Source organism: Choloepus didactylus, chromosome 21 (assembly GCF_015220235.1).
Source record: "Choloepus didactylus isolate mChoDid1 chromosome 21, mChoDid1.pri, whole genome shotgun sequence".
Lineage (NCBI taxonomy): Eukaryota > Metazoa > Chordata > Mammalia > Pilosa > Megalonychidae > Choloepus > Choloepus didactylus.
The window spans coordinates 44,703,508-44,722,274 of record NC_051327.1 but is presented as its reverse complement, the minus strand read 5'-3'; the positions used below and the strand labels follow the sequence as shown (position 1 = coordinate 44,722,274).

At 46.1% G+C, this 18,767-nt stretch overlaps 1 protein-coding gene across 1 annotated transcript in view; it reads left to right on the top strand.

Annotated features, from left to right (window-relative positions):
* Positions 1–18,535, top strand: part of BMERB1 (bMERB domain containing 1) — a 158,013-nt gene extending 139,478 nt beyond the window's left edge. Inside the window, exons 3-6 of the mRNA XM_037815273.1 lie at positions 5,378–5,451; positions 13,044–13,158; positions 14,370–14,452; positions 16,958–18,535. Of these exons, the coding sequence (XP_037671201.1) occupies positions 5,378–5,451; positions 13,044–13,158; positions 14,370–14,452; positions 16,958–17,070 (385 nt within the window). The 3' untranslated portion in view covers positions 17,071–18,535. The remainder of the gene's footprint in view (positions 1–5,377; positions 5,452–13,043; positions 13,159–14,369; positions 14,453–16,957) is intronic.
* Positions 18,536–18,767: the final 232 nt, after the last annotated feature.

Here is an 18,767-nt window from a genome sequence, read left to right as displayed (position 1 = left end):
AAACTACCAAAATCCAACCCAGTAGTCTGGACTCCTGAAGACAATTATATAATAATGTAGATTACAAGGGGTGACAGTCTGATTGTGAAAACCTTGTAGATCACACTCCCTTTATCTAGTGTATGGATGGATGAGTAGAAAAATGAGGATAAACACTAAACAACAAATAGAGGGGGTGGTTTGGGTCTTCTTTTTTTTACTTTTTTACTTCTCTTTTTTTAAATTTTTATCCTGATTCTGATGTAAGGAAAATGTTCGGAAATAGATTGTGGTGATGAATGCATAACTATATGATCATACTGTGAACAGATGATTGTATACCACGGATGATTGTATGGTATGTGAATATATTTCAATAAAACTGAATTAAAAAAAAAGACATGGCCTGAGAGAGGGGGCAAGATCACAGCATAAAATCTGTTAAGCAAAAACTGTGGAACTGTGCCTGGAGCCCCCTTCCCCCATGGCAGGTTGAGCTGCAAAACTTCACTGTGGTAGAAAGCAACACTCTCTGAGCAAGTGTATATGGCTCAGCCCAGCTCCAACTGGGGTTTAATTAACAAATGTGGACTGCTACAACCCCCCCAACAAGCAGACAGAGGTTTGTAGTGATGACTGACCTTAAAGAACCAGAAGACTCATGTGTCCTGGGAGGGGGAGACCAGAAGACCAGGTGTTACCTCTGGCCGATGAGTGAAACTGGAGGGCTGTGTCCTGGTTCTAAAAGGGGGGCTTTCGGTCCCCTTTTCTCTCTCTCAACGTGAGTGGCTTAGTGGAGAGAGCCTCAGCCATTTTTAGTTTGCAGCGCTCTGACCCAGACAGGGGTGGAGATAACAGTGTCAGAGACACAAAGGAGCTATTCACATGCAGATGAAAACTCCCTAGGGGGTGCATCCTCCCTGCAAGGACGGAGGTGGGGTCCTGCTCTAGTGACGGCCTTTCCTTCAGGACTGGACCCCAGGGCCGCAGGAGAAACAGCCGAAACAGAAACTAAAGGGGCCACACCTCCTTACACCAGTTGGGAGCCATAGGCTGACAGGTGCCACCTGCTGGGCAGTTTAGGAAAAGCACAGCAGCTAGAGGCCTCACAGGAAAGTCTGTCAATCTCTAAGACACACCCGCAGAGAGACTTGAAACTGAATATAACCCCAAGCTGAGATCTGAACCCATTCTGGTCTGGGAAAATCTGATTGGGGTAACCAAGGAAACCAGATGCCTAGACAACAGAAAACTACAATCTACACCAGGGAAAACAAAGATATGGCCCAGTCAAAGGAACAAACATACACCTCAATCAAGATAGAGTTGAGATATTGTTTCACTTTAATGAAACAATTTATTAAAGATTTTCAAAGAAATATGCTAAATCAAATAAAAAACCAAATCAATGAGTTCAGGGAAGATATAATTAAAGAAATGAAGGCTTTAAAGAAAACACTGGGTGAACATAAGGTAGCAATCAAAAGTTTGAAAAACAACTGGCAGAATCTGTGGAAATAAAAGGCACAACACAGGAGATGAAAAGCACAATGGAGACATACAACCAGATCTAAGAGGCAGAAGAAAACACTCAGGAACTGGAGAACAAAACACCTGAAATCCTACATACAAAAGAACAGATAGAGAAAAGAATGGAAAAATATGAGCAACATCTCAGGGAATTGAATGACAACATGAAATGCATGAACGTTATGTCATAGGTGTCCTAGAAGGAGAAGAAAAGGGAAAAGGGGCAGAAGAATAATAGAGGAAATAATCAATGAAAATTTCCCATCTCTTATGAAAGACATAAAATTACAGATCCAAGAAGTGCAGCCTACCCCAAACAGATTAAATCTGAATCAACCTACGCCAAGACACTTAATCATCAGATTATCAAACATCAAAGACAAAGAGAGAATCCTGAAAGCATCAAGAGAAAAGTGATCCATCACATACAAAGGAATCTTGATAGGACTATGTATGGATTTCTCAGTAGAAACCATGGAGGCAAGAAGGAAGTGGGGTGATATATTTAAAATACTGAAAGAGAAAAACCACCAACCAAGAATCCTATATCCAACAAAACTGTCTTTCAAATATGAGGGAGAATTTAAAATATTCTCTGACAAACAATGAGAGAGTTTGTGAATAAGATACCTGTGCTACAGGAAATACTAAAGGGAGCACTACAGACAGATAGAGAAAGACAGGAGTGAGAGGTTTGGAACACAATCTTGGGTGATGGTAGCACAGCAATGTAAGTACACTGAACAAAGATGACTGTGAGTATGGTTGAAAGAGGAAGGTTAGGAGCATGTGGGACACCAGAAGGAAAGAGGAAAGATAAAGACTGGTAGTGTATAACTCAGTGAAACCTAGAGTGCTCAACAATTGTGATAAAATACACAAATATGTTTTTACATGAGGGAGAACAAATGAATGTCAGCCCTGCAAGGTGTTAAAAATAGGATGGTACTGGGGAAAAAATACAATGAATGCAAACTAGATACTATAGTTAACAGAAACATTGTATTATGTTTCTTTTAATGTAACAAAGGCAACATACCAAAGCTAAATGCCTATAAGAGGGGGACATAAGGGAAGGGTATGGGACTCTTGGCATTAGTGATGTTGTCTGACTCTTTTATTGTACTTTAGTTTAATTCTATCTTCCTTTTGTTGCTTCCTAGTTGTCATGTTTTTGTTTTGTTTTTCTTCCTCTTTCTTTTTTCTTTTTCTTTTGTCTCTCTATCTTCTTTGACTCTTCCTCCTTCTTTGTGGAAGAAATGGGAATGTCCTCATATAGATAGTGGTGATGGTGGTGAATACATAAGTACATGACTACACAGGGAACCATTGATTGTTTACTTAGGATGTAATGTATGGTGTCTGAACAAAACCATCATACAAAAAATGGATTGATGAAGAAACCTTGAGGGCACTATATTGAGTGAAATAAATCAGACACAGAAGGACAAATATTGCGGGGTCTCACTGATATGAACTAATTATAATGTGTAAACTCATAAACATGAAATATAAGTTACCAGGATACGGAACAAGGCTAAAGAATAGGGAGCAGTTGCTTATCATGAGCAGAATATTCAACTAGGTTGAACTTAAATGTTTTTAAATGGGCAGAGGTGACGTAAGCACATTGTGAGAACAACTAACAGTGCTGAATGGTGTGTGAATGTGGTGGAAAGGGGAAGCTCAGAGTCATGTATGTCACCAGAAGGAAAGTTGGAGGTTAAAAGATGGGAATGTATAAAACAGTGAATCTTTTGGTGGACAATGTCCATGATTGACTGTACAAATATTAGAAATCTCTTTCATGAACTAGAACAAATGTATGACACTGTAACTAGAAGTTAATAATAGAGGGGTATATAGGGAAAAAAATATACCTATTGCAAACTATGTACTACAGTTAGTAGTATTTTAACATTCTTTCATCAACAGTAACAAATGTACTTTACCAATACTATGAGTCAATAATGGAGGGGGGGGTGGTTAAGGGTATGGGAGGATTTAAGTTTTCTTTTTCTTTCTTTCTTTCTTTCTTTCTTTCTTTCTTTCTTTCTTTCTTTCACCTTTATTTCTTTTCTGGAGTAATGAAAATATTCTAAAAATTAAAAAAAATTAATTGTAGTGATGGAGGCACAGCTGTATGTTAGTACCATGGGCAACTGATTGTGCACTTTGGATCTTTGGATAATTGTATGGTATGTGAACAATCTCAATACAATTAAATTTTTTAAAAAATGTGGTCTGCCTCTGGCAGCAAGAGATGCAAGCAAGTAAGAGATTCCTGCCACTTGTCCTAAAAGCTGGGATTGGAATGGGTGACCCAGGCAGTTCTTGACCAGTAAAGCACTGCGGGGCCCCAGGCTGGTCTGCAGATGACACTGCCAAAAGAAGTAGGCAGAGCAGGCTCTTGATGAAGACACTGCAGGATGAGGGAAAGATCAGTGGACTCAGAAGTACAAATTTCTAGTCCTGGTCAAGCCCCCACTAGCTATGTAGATTTGGTTGAGCTCCTCACAGTAAAATGAAACTATTGATTCTTCTCTCTTCTCTTCCCAGGGCAACTGTCAGGAGCAAAGTAGGATGATGTGTCCAAACTCCTTTTCCAACATGCTGTACTCTTCTTTGTAGCCCATTATGTTCTGTTGTATATTTGTTTACTCTCGGTCTCCCTTGCCAGAATGCCAGCTTCATGAGGGCAGGGATTTAGTCTTGGTTGCAGCTGCTTCCCCTGAGCCCAGGATAGTGGTCAGCATAATAGATGCTCAGTAAAGATCTGTGCACACCCCTGTGGCAAGGCGACCTGAAACTATGTCTCAACAGCCTTAGACATGGCAAGCTCTTTGTCCTCCAAGGTTTAAGGACAAACCTCTCTCAAAATGATCCAACATGAAGAAAAAGCCTTATGTGAGTTGATGCTCATGCTATGGAAGCCAGAGTAACAACACACAACCTGAAAACCCCACCTAAGTAGTCAAGAAAAGGACACAGTAAATTCTGGTCAATCTACTTGGTGAAATTCCAGGCAGCCATCACAAGTGTTATTTGCAATAAAATGAGTTGATGTCATAGTACAAACATATAAAACTAAAAGATGTAAAGCAAAATTGTACATGCAACCCAATTAGCAGGATCATAGGAAGTGGATATTCTCCTATGAAAATTCATGTTGAAATGTAAGTGTTCATATTACTTGACTTAGCAATTCCATTTCTAGGAATTTTATCTTAGAAACTTATCAGGAAACAATCCAGATGTCTATGAATAGGGGAATGGAGAATCACTGTGTATCAATATAATGGAATACTATGCAGTCATTAAAACTGAGGCAACTTGCATGAACTGACATGAAAATGTCCAAGATATATTATTAAGTGACAACAGCAAGTTGCAAAATATTTTTGCAATAGCAATTGTGTCATATTTGGCAGTATAAGTTAAGCTTTTGAGAAAATCTGGAAGAATATACACCAAAGTGTTGATGGTAGTTATCTCTAAGGGGAAGGATTGAGAAAGACTTTCTCTGTCTGTGTTCTGAATTCTATATTTTAATTTTTAACATACATTTATTTCTTTCATAAACCAAAAAGAGAAGACTGAGCATGCAACATGAACTTGCCCATATAAGCAAACAAGAGCTAGGCATGTGGAAATGGGACAGAACCATATCAAGGTGTTAGTGATTGATAATCTCTAAGGAGTAGGATAACTGGTAGTTTTCCTTCAAAAGAAGAAAAACTTCTATAAGGAGCATGCACAGCCTTCACAAAGGACAACCCCCTCTTTGTTTACACTGGGATGGGGGTTCTCAGGGTGTAGAATGTTATTCCATGTAACCTACTGTTAAGTGGTGTCCCTGTTTCCCCAGGATGGATGACATCCAGCTCTGCAAGGACATCATGGACCTGAAGCAGGAGCTACAGAACTTGGTCGCCATCCCAGGTAACCATCTGTGATGTGCCCCCTGTGTTAAGCAGCTGCTTGGAGCCCCCCACCTGTCCCATCTCGACTCCTTGGGTCCTGAAGATGGAGTTCATGTCCTCTCTAATGACATCATTTTTGCAGTGGTCCCGACCATATGTTTCAACATGACCTTGAGTCAGGCATGCCTGGGTTCAAGTTCCGATTCAGGCCACTTCCTTGACTCTTGGGCAAGTCACTTTGTGTCTCTGAGACTCAATTTCTCTTCTCCTCAGAAAATGGATGTTCCAGTTTTCTAAAGATGCCAGAAGGCAATATACCAGAAATGGGTTGACTTTTACAAAAGGGGTTTATTAGCTTACAGTTTCTCAGTTCTAAGTCCATGAAAATGTCTCAGTTAAGGCATCAAGAGGAAGACACCTTCTCTGAAGAAAGGCTGCTGGCATCTGGGGTTCTTCTGTTAGATAGCAAGGACATGGCTGGCATCTGCTGGTCCTTTGCTCCCAGGTCTTGTTGCTTTCAGCTTCTGGTTCCAGTGACTTCTGTGGGTCCTCGCTTGGCACCTCTGGGGCCTTTCTCTCTCTGAACAATCTTGGTTTCATCTCTCTGCCCTCTCAAAAAGAACTCCAGTAAAAGGATTAAGACCCACCTTGAATGGGATGGTTCTCATCTCAACTGAAATAACCTAGACAGAAGGTCCCACCCACAATAGGTCTACACCCACAGGTATGCCTTTTCTGGGGTACACAAACTAGCAAAATGGGGTAGTAATACTACCTAACTCATAGAATGTAAATCTCATTATTATACCTGAGACCATGTTCATGAGACATTGCATTAAGATCTGGCCCAAACTAAGAGTTCAATAAGCATTAGCAATTATGACTATCTCATCTGGGGATGGGTAAAGTAGAGTGATTACAAGCTCTGATGCTGGAGTCAAATGTAGATTTGTCATCTATTAATAACATGGTCTTGGGCAAGTTACTTCACTAAATCTTGGTTTCTTCATCTGTCACCTGGGACCATAAGAATGTCTACTTCATAGGATTGTTGTGGGGCCTGACTGAGAATAAAACATGGAAAGTGTTCAGCACAGAGTTCTTTCTATAGTAAGTGCTTAATAAATTATTGCTATAGTTATTACTATTATTAAACAAATTTCTATTCATTCTTCAGGCCATAACTTATTTGGTCCCAGCTCTTGAGAAAGCCTTCCTTGTCCATCCAGTCTGGGTTAGGTGCCCATCAGGCTTACCCGTATCATAGCACTTACCAAATAATTGCTTGTTGACTCATGTGTGCCCTCTCTCTGGTCTCCGTGCTCCTTGAGGGTGCCAATGAGGGCCAAGCACATAGGAGGTGCTGAGGAAATATTTATTAAATGAGTAAACACAGCTATGACACAAGAACCTTGCCTTGGCCTTCTCAAGGAGCAATGCAGAGGCCAGAGGAGCACCCCGATGTGGATTGAATCATGTCTCCCACAAAGGCATGTTCAGGCCCTAACCCAAGTCCTGTGGATACAAACACACTTGTAAATAGGATCTTTGAACATCCTATTAGGTAAGGTGAAGCCAAACTGAATCAGGTAGGCCTTAATTCAATATGACTGGAGTCCTTATAAACACAGGAAATTTGGACATAGTTAGGAGAAGGAGACAGAAGGAAGCAGATGAACATGTGTTGGGTGCAGATATTGAACTGTGGATGACCAGCAAGCCACCACCAGAACTCAACAGGCTTCAGAGAAAGTGTGGCCCTGCTGACACCTTGATATTGGACTTTTAGCCTCCAAAAACTGTGAGACAATGGACTACCATTGTTTGAGCCAACCAGTCTGTGGAATTTGTAACAGCAGCCCTGGCAAGCTAAGACACAGCTACCATGGTCCTGTATTCGAATGCCTTTGCCATTCTATCTAGTAGTCTCCAGAGTCTTCTCCTTAGAGAGCCCTGTGCTCAGTGCTGAGTCAGCAGCAACCAACAGGGAATGAGTTCCTAGTCTCAAGGAACTCATGTGTTCGTAGAAGAGTGGCAGGGCCTGGAACACAGGGGGTACCCATAAGGGATAGCATTATTGACCTAGAAGTGGAGCCTAATGGGCTTTAGAGCAGGTTTCTCAACCTCAACACTATTGACATTGGGGTGGAGTCTGTGTTGTGGGGACTGTCCCGTGCATTGTAGGATGTTGAGCAGATTCCTGGCGTTTGCCCACCAGATGCCACTAGTCTACCCTCCCCCAGTTGTGACAACCAAAATGTCTCCAGACATTGCCCAGTTGCCCCTAAGGGAGCAAAATTGCTCCTGTCTGAGAACGACTACTGTAGAGTCCAGTGATCCCGGCTTGATTTTGGACTTATCAACTGGGTGATCTTCCATGAGCAAGTTAATTTCTCTGAGACTCAAATTCCTGATTTGTAAAACAAGGCCAATAAGACCAACCTCACAGGGTTGTTGTGAATATTCCATGAGATAACACATGCAAAGCATAGGTGCACGCCATACTCTTGTTAATCATATTCCAGAAATGGGTGGTGCATGCAGTGGAAGTTCCACTTTTCAGATAGCCTTGCTTTAACAAGCATCTGCTGTGTGTCTGGCAGTGTGCGGGGCCTGAGAGTATCCAAGTGAAAAGACTGTTCTCATTAAAAGGCATTTTTGACATCTTCAGGTTCAGTGGTTCTTAATCCTGGCTACTTGTTGGAGTCACCTGGGGAGCTTAAAAACAACACTGAAATCCAAGGGGTTGGGGGATGACAGCTATAGGATCTTTCTTTATAGGGTGTTCTGGTTTGCTAATGCTGCCAGAATGCAAAACACCAGAAATGGATTGACTTTTATAAAATGGGGTTTATTTGGTCACACAGTTACAGTCTTAAGGCCATAAAGTGTCCAAGGTAACACATCAACAATCGCGTACCTTCACTGGAGGATGGCCAATGGCATCTGGAAAACCTGTGTTAGCTGGGAAGGCACATGGCTGGCGTCTGCTCCAAGTTCTGGTTTCAAAATGGCTTTCTCTCAGGAGTTCCTCTCTAGGCCGCAGCTTCTGTCCATAATGTCACTCTCAGTTGCTCTTGGGGCTTTTGTCCTCTCTTAGCTTCTCTGGAGCAAGAGTCTGCTTTTGATGGCCGTCTTCAAAATGTGTCTCATCTGCAGCTCCTCTTTCAGCTCCTGTGTGTTCTTCAAAGTGTCCCTCTTGGCTGTAGCAAGCTCACTCCTTCTGTCTGAGCTTATATAGTGCTCCAGTAAACTAATCAAGGCCCACACTGAATGGGTGGGGCCACAACTCCAGGGAAATTATCCAATCAGAGTTACCACCCACAGTTGGGTGGGGGCACATCTCCATGGAAACAACCTAATCCAAACATTCCAACTTTATCAACACTAATATGTCTGCCCCCACAAGATTGCATCAAAGAACATGGCTTTTTCTGGGGGACATAATATATACAAACCGGTATACAGGGTGAAGAAAATGTTCTAAAATTGAGCGCAATGATGGTTGCACAACTCCACGAATGCACTAAAAACCATTGAGTCATACATTAAGTGGGCCAATTGCATGGTTCTGTGAATTCCATTTCAATAAAGCTGTTACCAAAAAGTTAAATGTCAAAGATAAAATCATAGAAGAATGACAAAAAAAAAAAAAAAAAAAAAAATACCAAAGTCTGGACCTCACCCACGAGAGGTTCCTAATCGATTGATCTGATTCAGGGCAGCATTAAGTTTTTAAAGCTTCCCACGTGATTCCGATGTACAGCCGGGGTTGAGTGCCACTGGGCGGCTTAGACTCTCATTTTATAGCCCTCTGAGGACCAGTTTGGTTGAGCTTACATGAGCTTAAAATGAGCAATTCCTGGAAGGACAAAGGAGTCTCCTGGAGACCGAAAGCATGAGGCTCAGCCCAGCCCAAGGGCCTGGAACAGAGCCACCGTTCCCTCTGCCTCTCCCCACCCCCTTCCCGTCCTTCTCCCTCTTTCTCTCTCTCCCCCCCTCCCCCTCCCCTCCCCTCCCCCCCTTCTCCCCTCTCTGGGCACGTAAGCAAGCAAGGCCACTCCGTCTCCTTTCAGTGATCTCCCCACGCAAGAGCCCAACTCACGGGATCTCTGGTGCCTGATTTCCAGGGCCTGGCGTCATCTTCCTCGTGGGTGGGTGGATTCCTGGTTCAGCAGGAAACGTGGGGGCCCACTGTCTGCAGAGGGGCATGAGTGTGTGGCCCCCTGGGGCCAGCCACAGCAAACTCAAGTCCACTGGGCTCTTCTCCCAGCCGTGGCATCCTCCAAGCACCTGCAGAAGTGTGTGGGCGCAGGTGTCTGTGGTTGACCCCAATGACTGGGGGGCGCGACTGACCAGGGGCTCTGGTGAAGAAAATGGGCTGCTCATCTGGGGCGCAAAGTAATCTGTAATCAGCATCAATCCTATTTTAATGCAGTATTTAAACCGTCAAAGTTAATGCAAAAAGTAATAAGCCATGATGAACAAAATGCCAAGTTTAAATCAAGGTGGGATTGGTAGTGATGGTCGGTGGGTGGAGCCCGGGGATTCTAGAACCGGCAGCGTGGGGGCAGTCCCAGCCAAGGAAGAATCTGTCTCGTCCCAAATGCCTTTGGCTTCCCTGCTGAGAAAGATGACTCAAACAAAGGGGAGACCCCCAACGTCCGACCCATCAATTCCTGGTAAAGCTTCTTCCTGTTCACTTCTGTGCGGAAACTGAGCTATGCAATTCCAAGGGAGCCCCTTTTGTTCCCGTCTTCCTATGCTCATTTCCCTGCCTTCTCCTCCCATTCTCCCACACTCAGGGTCCCCTCTGTCACCCCTGGATGGGTGCCAGGTTTCTATATGGAGTCAGCTGAGTTTAGGGGAAAAGCCAATGACCCTGGCAACACAATGATAAAAGTATTGAATAAAGAGAACCCTGAATGGCCAAGAAAAGCATGATTCTCAAGGCAGAGTCAGAAAATGCTTTGCCAGCTCCTTGGTGTGTGCTGGGGGGAGTGAAGGGGACGACTGCGGTTGATTGGCGAGAGAGGACTTCTCAAGGGCAAACCACATACCCCCTCTGCTCCAGGGTGCTGAGCCCTGGCGGAGGAGCCCCTGGATACCTTCTCCTCGGACATAAAAGTAGGATGTCACTCAGAAGGTCGGTGGGAAGGAGTAAATCAGTGGTTCTCAACCAGAGGCGAGTTTGCCCCCCAGGGGACATTTGGCAATGCCTGGAGACAGTTCTGGTTGTCACAAGTGGATGGGGGTGAGGATGGGGGTTACTGGTAAACCAGGGATGCTGCCAAACATCCTGTCGCACACAGGACAAGAAAGAATGACCCGGCCCCCGGTGTTAAGAATGCCAAGGTTGAGAAACTCCAGTTTAAATGGACATCAAGCCATGGCAATACAATATATACAAAATATATACAAACATAACTAAAATAGCTGCAATTTATTAAGCACTAATCACTTGTACCTTGCCACTGTGCAGTTTGCGTTTCATTTATCAAATAAGTATTTATTTCTTTTATTCCTGGCTCAGTAAATATTTTATATGGAGGGCATTTAAGCCCCCAAACCACACTGACAGTGTAAAATAATAGCTTCTAATCATAGCATTTTGCTTGGTTTCTCTCTCTTAAAATTTGCGACTTTTTGATGATCTGTATTGAGAGATTGGATGCTCTCCGAGGCCGAGGACAGGGCCCAGAGTCACACAGTCAGGTGGTGAAATCAGGACTGTCTGATCCTGCAATGTGGGCTCACAGCTGTGCTAGGGCCACAGGGCCAGGGGGAGAGCATGGTGCCCTGGGCTAAAGAGACATGCTGGAGGAGATGAGAAGCAAGTTAGAGGGTCACACTGATTCACACACGGGGATTAATATTAGGAAGCAGGTGTGTGATGCCAGCAAGTGGAGGGCGGGGGTACAGTTGGCAAGCTGGAGGTTCTCATTAGCAAGAAGGTGGGTGACATTGGCAAGCATAAGGACCACACCATCTAGCAGGTGGGTGGTGCCAGCAGGTGGGGAGGACAGACTTGGGTAGGAAAGGTATGTGGCACACGCGGGCAGTGACTTGGAGGCGTGGGTAGGGAGCTGTTGAGTAGGTTGGCATGGCCCTCTTCTTTGGGCCACCTCTCCCGTGAGTTGCTAGGAGGTGCTTCCCCAGCCGAGGGCTGCAGCTGAGCCCCTGGGAAAAGCTGGGGAGCACCCGTCATGGGTGAGAGATGGAAAACCTGGAAGAATAACTCGGGGAGAGAGGGTTGCCGGTGGCTGGGTGACTCTGGCAAAGCCCTGGGGGCAGGTGGAGGACAGTTGGGACTCTTTGAGTCTGTAGCCTGTCCCGGGGAGAGGGGTGTGACAGGAGGACTCCCTGGCGCAGAGCGGGGCCCCTGGTGTGGAGGTGGGTGCTGTAGGGGCAGGGAGGGGCTCTGTGGTGCTGGCGAATGATTTGGGGGATCCCCGTGAGTGGGGTGATGCCACCATCAACCAATACAACTATGGCTGAGACTTGGGAGTAGCTCTGGCTTCTGGAAACGTGGCTATAGATGCCACCCTCCTCTTCACTGAGGCTTTTTAGTTAATGGGGAAACTGACCCTGTGAGTTTCCTGGGCTGCCGTCACAAAGGACTACAAACTAGGGGGCTTAAAACAGCAGACATTTGTTCTCTCACAGCTCTGGAGGCCAGAAGTACAAAATCAACCTGTCCCTGTCTAAGCTCCAGGGAAGGATCCTTCCCTGCCTCTTCCAGCTTCCGCTGGTGGCCACAATCCCTGGCTTATGGATGCGTCACCCCAGTCTCTGCCTCTGTCTTCACATGGTCTCTGTGTCTCTGTGTCCCTCTCCTCTTCCTAAAGGATGCTGGTCACTGGATGGGGACCTGCTCCAATCCACTATGACCTCATCCTGGCCACATCTGCAGAGACCCTGTTTCCATTATGGTTATGCTCGCAGGTCAGGACTGGACCATATTGTTTTGGGAAACATGATTCTACCCACATCGCAGACTTTCTTCCTGAACCAAATATTATGCTCTCCTCGCCTCCAGTTCTAGAGGATGTTGTCAACGTCGGTCCCAGGCAGGCAGAACGGATAAGCTGCCCCGCTTTCCTTCATCTTCTGAAAGGGAGCTGAGCAGGGGAAGCCCAAAGTGGCTTTAATGCTCAGCCCCCCTGCTCTTCTCAGCCTTCATCTCCAGCCCTTGTCTTTTCTCGTTTCCATCCCGGTCCTTGGTGTCCACATCAGGAGGGATATCATCAGCACTGATGATTTTCATCTGACAAATTGACTTACCCCAGAGCAAACCCCTCTCAGCGCCCCTGCCTGAGCCCTTCCCAACTCTCTCCCTCCTGCAGAAGCCCCTGGCTGTGTCATCACCATTTCTTGAGCAATCTCCCTGGGCCAGGCTCTCCGCTAAGAGCTTAGACCGTTACTGCCTTGTCCCTCACAGTGTGAACTTGACAGGTGAGGAAACCGAGGCCTGGAGAGCTGAAGTTGCTTCTCCAAGTGCCCACAGCGAGTATCACCTGAGAGCCCAGAGTCCAGCCCTTGCCCCTCAGAGTCATGTGCTTTTGGCAATTATGCTCCACGGTTTCTTGGCTGATGTTTTCTTCTTCCCAGAAAAAGAGAAAACCAAGCTGCAGAAGCAGAGGGAGGACGAGCTGATCCAGAAGATCCACAAGCTGGTACAAAAGAGAGACTTCCTGGTGGATGATGCGGAGGTGGAACGTTTACGGTGAGTGCACAGTGGTGGCTCCGCGCCCGACTGTCACCCGACTGTCACCTGATCATCAGCCAACCGTCACCTGACTGTCCCCTGACTGTCACCCAAACTCCCCTCCAATTTCCTTCCAAAACCCATGGTCTGTTCCCAGGATTTGTACAGGCCCAGCCTCCACAAATGCCCTTCCAACCCTGAACCCCGATGAACCCCACTTTGGCCCCAAGGCCCATTCCTAGTCAAGAGAAACTCAACCCCAGCACCCAAAAGGCTTGCAAAGGCCCTTGAGTCTTAAGCAATTGTCGCTCAAGGAGGCACTGAGGATTTACCTGTCATACCACCCAGCAGAGCTTCTTACCAATCCTCTTCATGGAGCTTTCTCCCAACTCATCAAGGCAATGCCTTGAAACCTGTGCTGTCAAATGCCACCCCCTGCCCTGACTTGCATCCACTCCCTCAGTTTGTCCTTGTCTTTTCCCCTCCTTTGGTGCCTCCAATGTCCTTTCCTAGCATCTCCTATTGGCCGACGCAACCACCTCCTGGATCCAGAAAACCCCAGGCCTGGAGCTCAAGGCGCTGGGGATGGAGAAAGCTGGGAATACTGATACTTGAATATTTTTGTCCATGTGCAAAGCCTTTGGAGCCATCCAGACAGAGAGGAGCACAATGTACTCCTGGCTCCAGAGTCTCTTCCAACCCGGAGGACAAAAGCTTCCTTTCCAGTCTCTGTCCCCTCCTGGGTCCTCCAAGTCTTCTCCTGGAAGGACATCTCCTGCCTGCCTCACTGGGCCAGGCTGGACCTTCCATCTCTGCTCCTGGTGATCCTTGGAAGGGCTGATGTAACGTGCTCTGAGGCCCACTGTGTGCCTCTTGGGGCACAGGTGGCTTAAAGGTTCAGGGTCAAGAGAAGTGTCATCCATATCTGAGTCCCCAGCAGAGATGCTAGGAGCTGTAATGTCCCTGCCTCTGCTCTGGGGTCTCACCCTAGCCCCACACAAGCATCTGGCTCCATTGACATGTGTCTTTGCTCATCAGTATCCATCTCTGCTTTGGACCAGTTTCATCAAACCAACCACACATGTAACACACAGCAACATGCCCATGTCATACGCAGATCCTGAGGCATGGCTCCATGCATTTCATCTGTTGCCTCGTTTCTTTGGTTCCTTGATGCTTTTCTTGCTTATTGTTCTTCTCTCTTCTCTTTTACACATCTGCCTTCACAGGGAACAAGAAGAAGACAAGGAAATGGCCGATTTCCTGAGAATCAAGTTAAAACCTCTAGACAAAGCAACCAAATCTCCAGCCAGTGAGTGCATATGCAATTCCTTCCCCGTCTCCAGTCCAAGAGAAAGGGAGCCAGAAGGAGCACAATGAAATGCTTTCTAAAGATCATATTTGGCCATGGGATGGTGGCGGGCATGGCCGGCATCATGGATGTGGGGTCCACGTGTCACACGGGATCTCATGCTCAGAAGGGCCCTGTGCTCTGTTTAGTGCTCTCCTGTCACCATCTTGAAATTCTTAATCCTTTTTGAATAAGGGGTCCCAAATTTTATTTTATGCCAGGCTCTGCAAATTCTGTAGCTGGCCCTGGAACAGCTGACCCTCCCAGACTTCCCTTTCATGGCTTGGTGTGTTTCATAGGAGCTGGGTGGGCACTGAGGCAAGATTGTGGGGCCCGAGGCCCAGAGAGCTCTGGTCTCTGTTGGGCCTGGAGCCTTTGGTGGAGCCAGAAACATGCTTCACAGGATATTAGCCTCACAAGATACACAGAGCCAAAAGGGATCCATGTAAAATAAGGTTGGGAACTGCCGGACACTTGCCCCTCCTCTTGGAGTGTCCCAGTGCCCATTAGCAAGTTCGAGCAGTAACAGGCCTGCTGTCAAGGAACTGCCTTCTCTGTTGATTGTTTCCCAAACTTATTGGGCGGCTCTTTCAGTTACAAGAAATGACCATCCAATTCAAAAAAGGGGATTTGTTGGAGGAAGAGAAACAAGAATCAAGGCCTCAGAGACTGAATGCCATTAGAAGTTATTTGCTTTCCTTCCCCTTCTCACCTCTGCCTCTCTTTGCCCGTTAGCTCCATTTTCTCCTACACTGGCCTTCTCTGTGGGGTCTGAACCCCAGAACTGCAGTTTAGCAGCTCTGAGGCAGCACCACAGCTTCTCTGTCCTGGAATATAAATATATAAATTGTAGGGGAACATTCTGCTTGGTCCTTCTTAGATGATGTGCCCACCTCTTAGGCCAGTCACTGTTCCCAAGAGGCTGGGTACTGTGGTCGGCCAAGTCTGTGCCCTCTGCCCGCTCCTGCAGCTACAAGGACATGATCTGTTACCAGAGAAGGAGGGAGTGGAAATCTTGCTGGGGAGAAAAAAGAAATCTGCCACTATCTCTTACTACAACACAATCCAGTTTTCACTGGCCACCCACTCCGATCTCATAAAACACAATTGTAAGAACATAGGGGAATGAAGAAAGAGAAGGGCTGTGAACCCTTCTACTGGCACCTAAATCACAAGGCACTTGGTCCCTGCCTGAAGTCAGTATCCTCAATGGACTGCCTCTTCCATGAAAGGCAAATTAGAAAAACTTCACCTAATACCATGGAGAAAGAGCAAGGGAACTCACCTTCTATGTCAGTGTACAGACATAGAAAGTAAATTATTATGGCAAAAAAATCAGAACACCAAGGCAAGGGGCCAGATGTGAGGTCCAAATGTACACTACTCATTTGTTGTTAGAATCCCAATTTTAAAAATTAACATTAAAAACCGGGGTAAAACCACTGAAATCTCTGGGACCAAGTAAAAGCAAAGACATCTGCAGTAGGGACTTGTCTGTATCCCACAGTTCACAGGGCTCCCACAAAAAGAAACAAACCCCATGAAGAGGAGCTTCCAATAAAAATGAGAAACCCACAAGGAAATGAACCACCATGAGGAAGTTCATAGATACAACAAAGAGAGTATCTGTCAAGAACGGATATTTCTTGGTTCTCCCAAGAACCAGAAATGATGGAACTATATAAAAGAGACAATAAACTAAGTATATATAAAATGACTAAAGTGGCAAGAGAAGGAATGAAAACCAAAATGAATAGCAGGATGCTGTGAAGAAAGAATAAGAGAACTTGCAAAAAAATTAACTCTGCAAAAAAATACAGTCATTGAAGTAAAAACCCAATGGATGGGCTGAAGAGCAGAGTAAACACAGGGACACAGCTGAAGAGAGCATTCATAAATTGGAAGACAGATCTGAGGAAATTAGCTAGAATGTGGCACAGAGACAAAGAAATGGAAAATGTGATAGAAAGGTGTTGAGTCATGGAAGATAGAATGAGAAGATACAACTTACATGTAATAGGCATTCCAGAAGGGGAGAAAGAGAGAATAGGAATAGGGGAATATTTGAAGAGATAATGTATGATCATTTTCCAGAATTGAAAGACATGAGCCCTCAGACAAAATGACTTGTGCAAAATTTCTCATTTCATTCAGCAAATACTTCTTTAATTCCAGGCCCTGTGCTAGGCATGGCAGATGCAATGAGGAGGAGACTGAATAGGAAAAGGGCTAAAAGCCATTGTTGGAAGTTGAGGACTGGAAGTCAGAGGGCACAGAGGGAGGTGGGGACAGTCACCAGAATAGCAGCAGTTCTCGGTGGCACATCACCTGACCTGTGAACTTGGAGCAAGGCCTGCGCAGGGGTTGGGTTGGGGCTGGGGCTGAAAATGGTGAGGGCTCACCTCACCTTACCTCTTCCTCTCTCCATGTCTCCATCTCTCCCTCTGTGCTGCTACCTTGCTGCAGGCTCCCGGGCAGAGAAGAAAGCAGAGCCCCCACCCAGCAAGCCCACGATGGCCAAGACGGGACTGGCACTCATCAAGGATTGCTGCGGGGCCACCCAGTGCAACATCATGTAGCCCCCATGCGGGGTGCCTCCGGGGCCACAGGGACCACCCTCCCACCCTCTTGTCTTCATAACCCTCAGCGCACCAGGGCCTAAGAGCTCTACAAGGTGGAAGGGGTTGAAGGCAAGCCCATGACTGTCACCAGGGGCCATGAGTGCGGTGGTGGGCCCAGCCGCCCTGTACAGAGTGTAGCAATAGGGAGTTCCCCTCTGTCGCATGGCCCTCCCCAGAGCATGCCGAACCCAGGAATCTGTCTCACTGTTTATCCAACCACTGGGAAAGGTCCTTCCTTGAAAAAGTATATCTCCACTTCTATCTAGCTGTATCTAACCCACCATGCGAGTGAACTGGGAGAAGGATGTGGTCCCTAGGCGTGTACAGTCATGACCTCTCGACAATTCATCATCATGTGGGACACCCCCCATCCCACCCTCCTAGCTCTGCTGTCAGGCCTGTCCCCAGCGGGCATGGCCCCCTCCCCTGTCTCTCCTCTCCCCATTGCCCCATTGTCTCTCAGCTGCCACATAGATCTGGCATTCTTGGGGACACAGAGGGGCCATCTGTAGAGTACGCTTGTGTGGGGCGTCGTGGCCACGCCTCCCACTTGTTCCCGTCCCGTGTCTGGGCACAGCTTGGGATCAGGAGTGTGTCCGTTGCACTCTTGCCTTGCCTTTCCCTTGCAATGTCTGCCCCAGGTGTTTGGTGGAGAGTGAGGCTGGGGAGGCCTGGGCTGGAGCAGACCCAGTGCTCAGAAGAGATAGCTGAGAGCTGGAGGCCCCAACGCCAAGGCCAGGGAGGATGAGAAGGGGTCCCAGAGCGGATGCTGACCAAGGCGCTCTCCACCCACCCCACCCCAACCCCACAGCAGGGTGCCACTCACCAGCCCAACACACAGACCTCCGGAAAGAGCAGCGGCAGGCGAGAGAGGCAGCCTGACCCACCCGTGTCCCGTCATTTGGTGGTGTAGTTTAACCAGCCTCACAATTCCACCCGTGTAACTCAATGTACATTTGCTACAGCCAGCCAGGCACAGCCGTGTGACCGATCTGTACCAGTGTGTGTGTCGTGACCGGCCTCAGTAGTTAGCGTAACTCAAGATTCGCTGATGTGCAATCATCCATAGGAGAAAATAAAAATGGAAACCACGTACACGGCATTTTTAAAGTTTTTACTTTTTTTCCTCTTGATTATGGAAGTAATCCTTGTACATAGCAGATCATTTAGACAGTACAGAAAGTATAACATTTTTGTTTGTTTGTTTAAAAAAAAAAAAAAACCCATAAACCCTCCAACTAGAGACCAGCTCTGACATTTTGGCTTATTTCCTTTCGGTGTCTTTTTTATGCATTTTTATCATGATTGGGGTATCATACTGTACTGTTTTGTAACCGTTTTTTTTTCTCTTAGCATTTTATCACCATCATTCTCCCATGTCATTAAAGCCCTCTGTAAACATTAAACACGCTTCATAAATATTTTCAACGGTTGCTTAGTAATCCATATTGTGGATAAATCGTAGTTTAACCATTTCCTCACTATTTCTAGTCTTTCAGGATTATAGAGAATGTCACCCTACAAGTCCAGGGGGATAAAGGTATATCTGAATTTCTGATTTTTCCTTAAAATAAACTCCTAGATGTGAAAGTATTAGGCCGCTAAGGGGTAGTATTTTCAAAATATTTATAAATCAAACGTTAATGTCAGCTTTG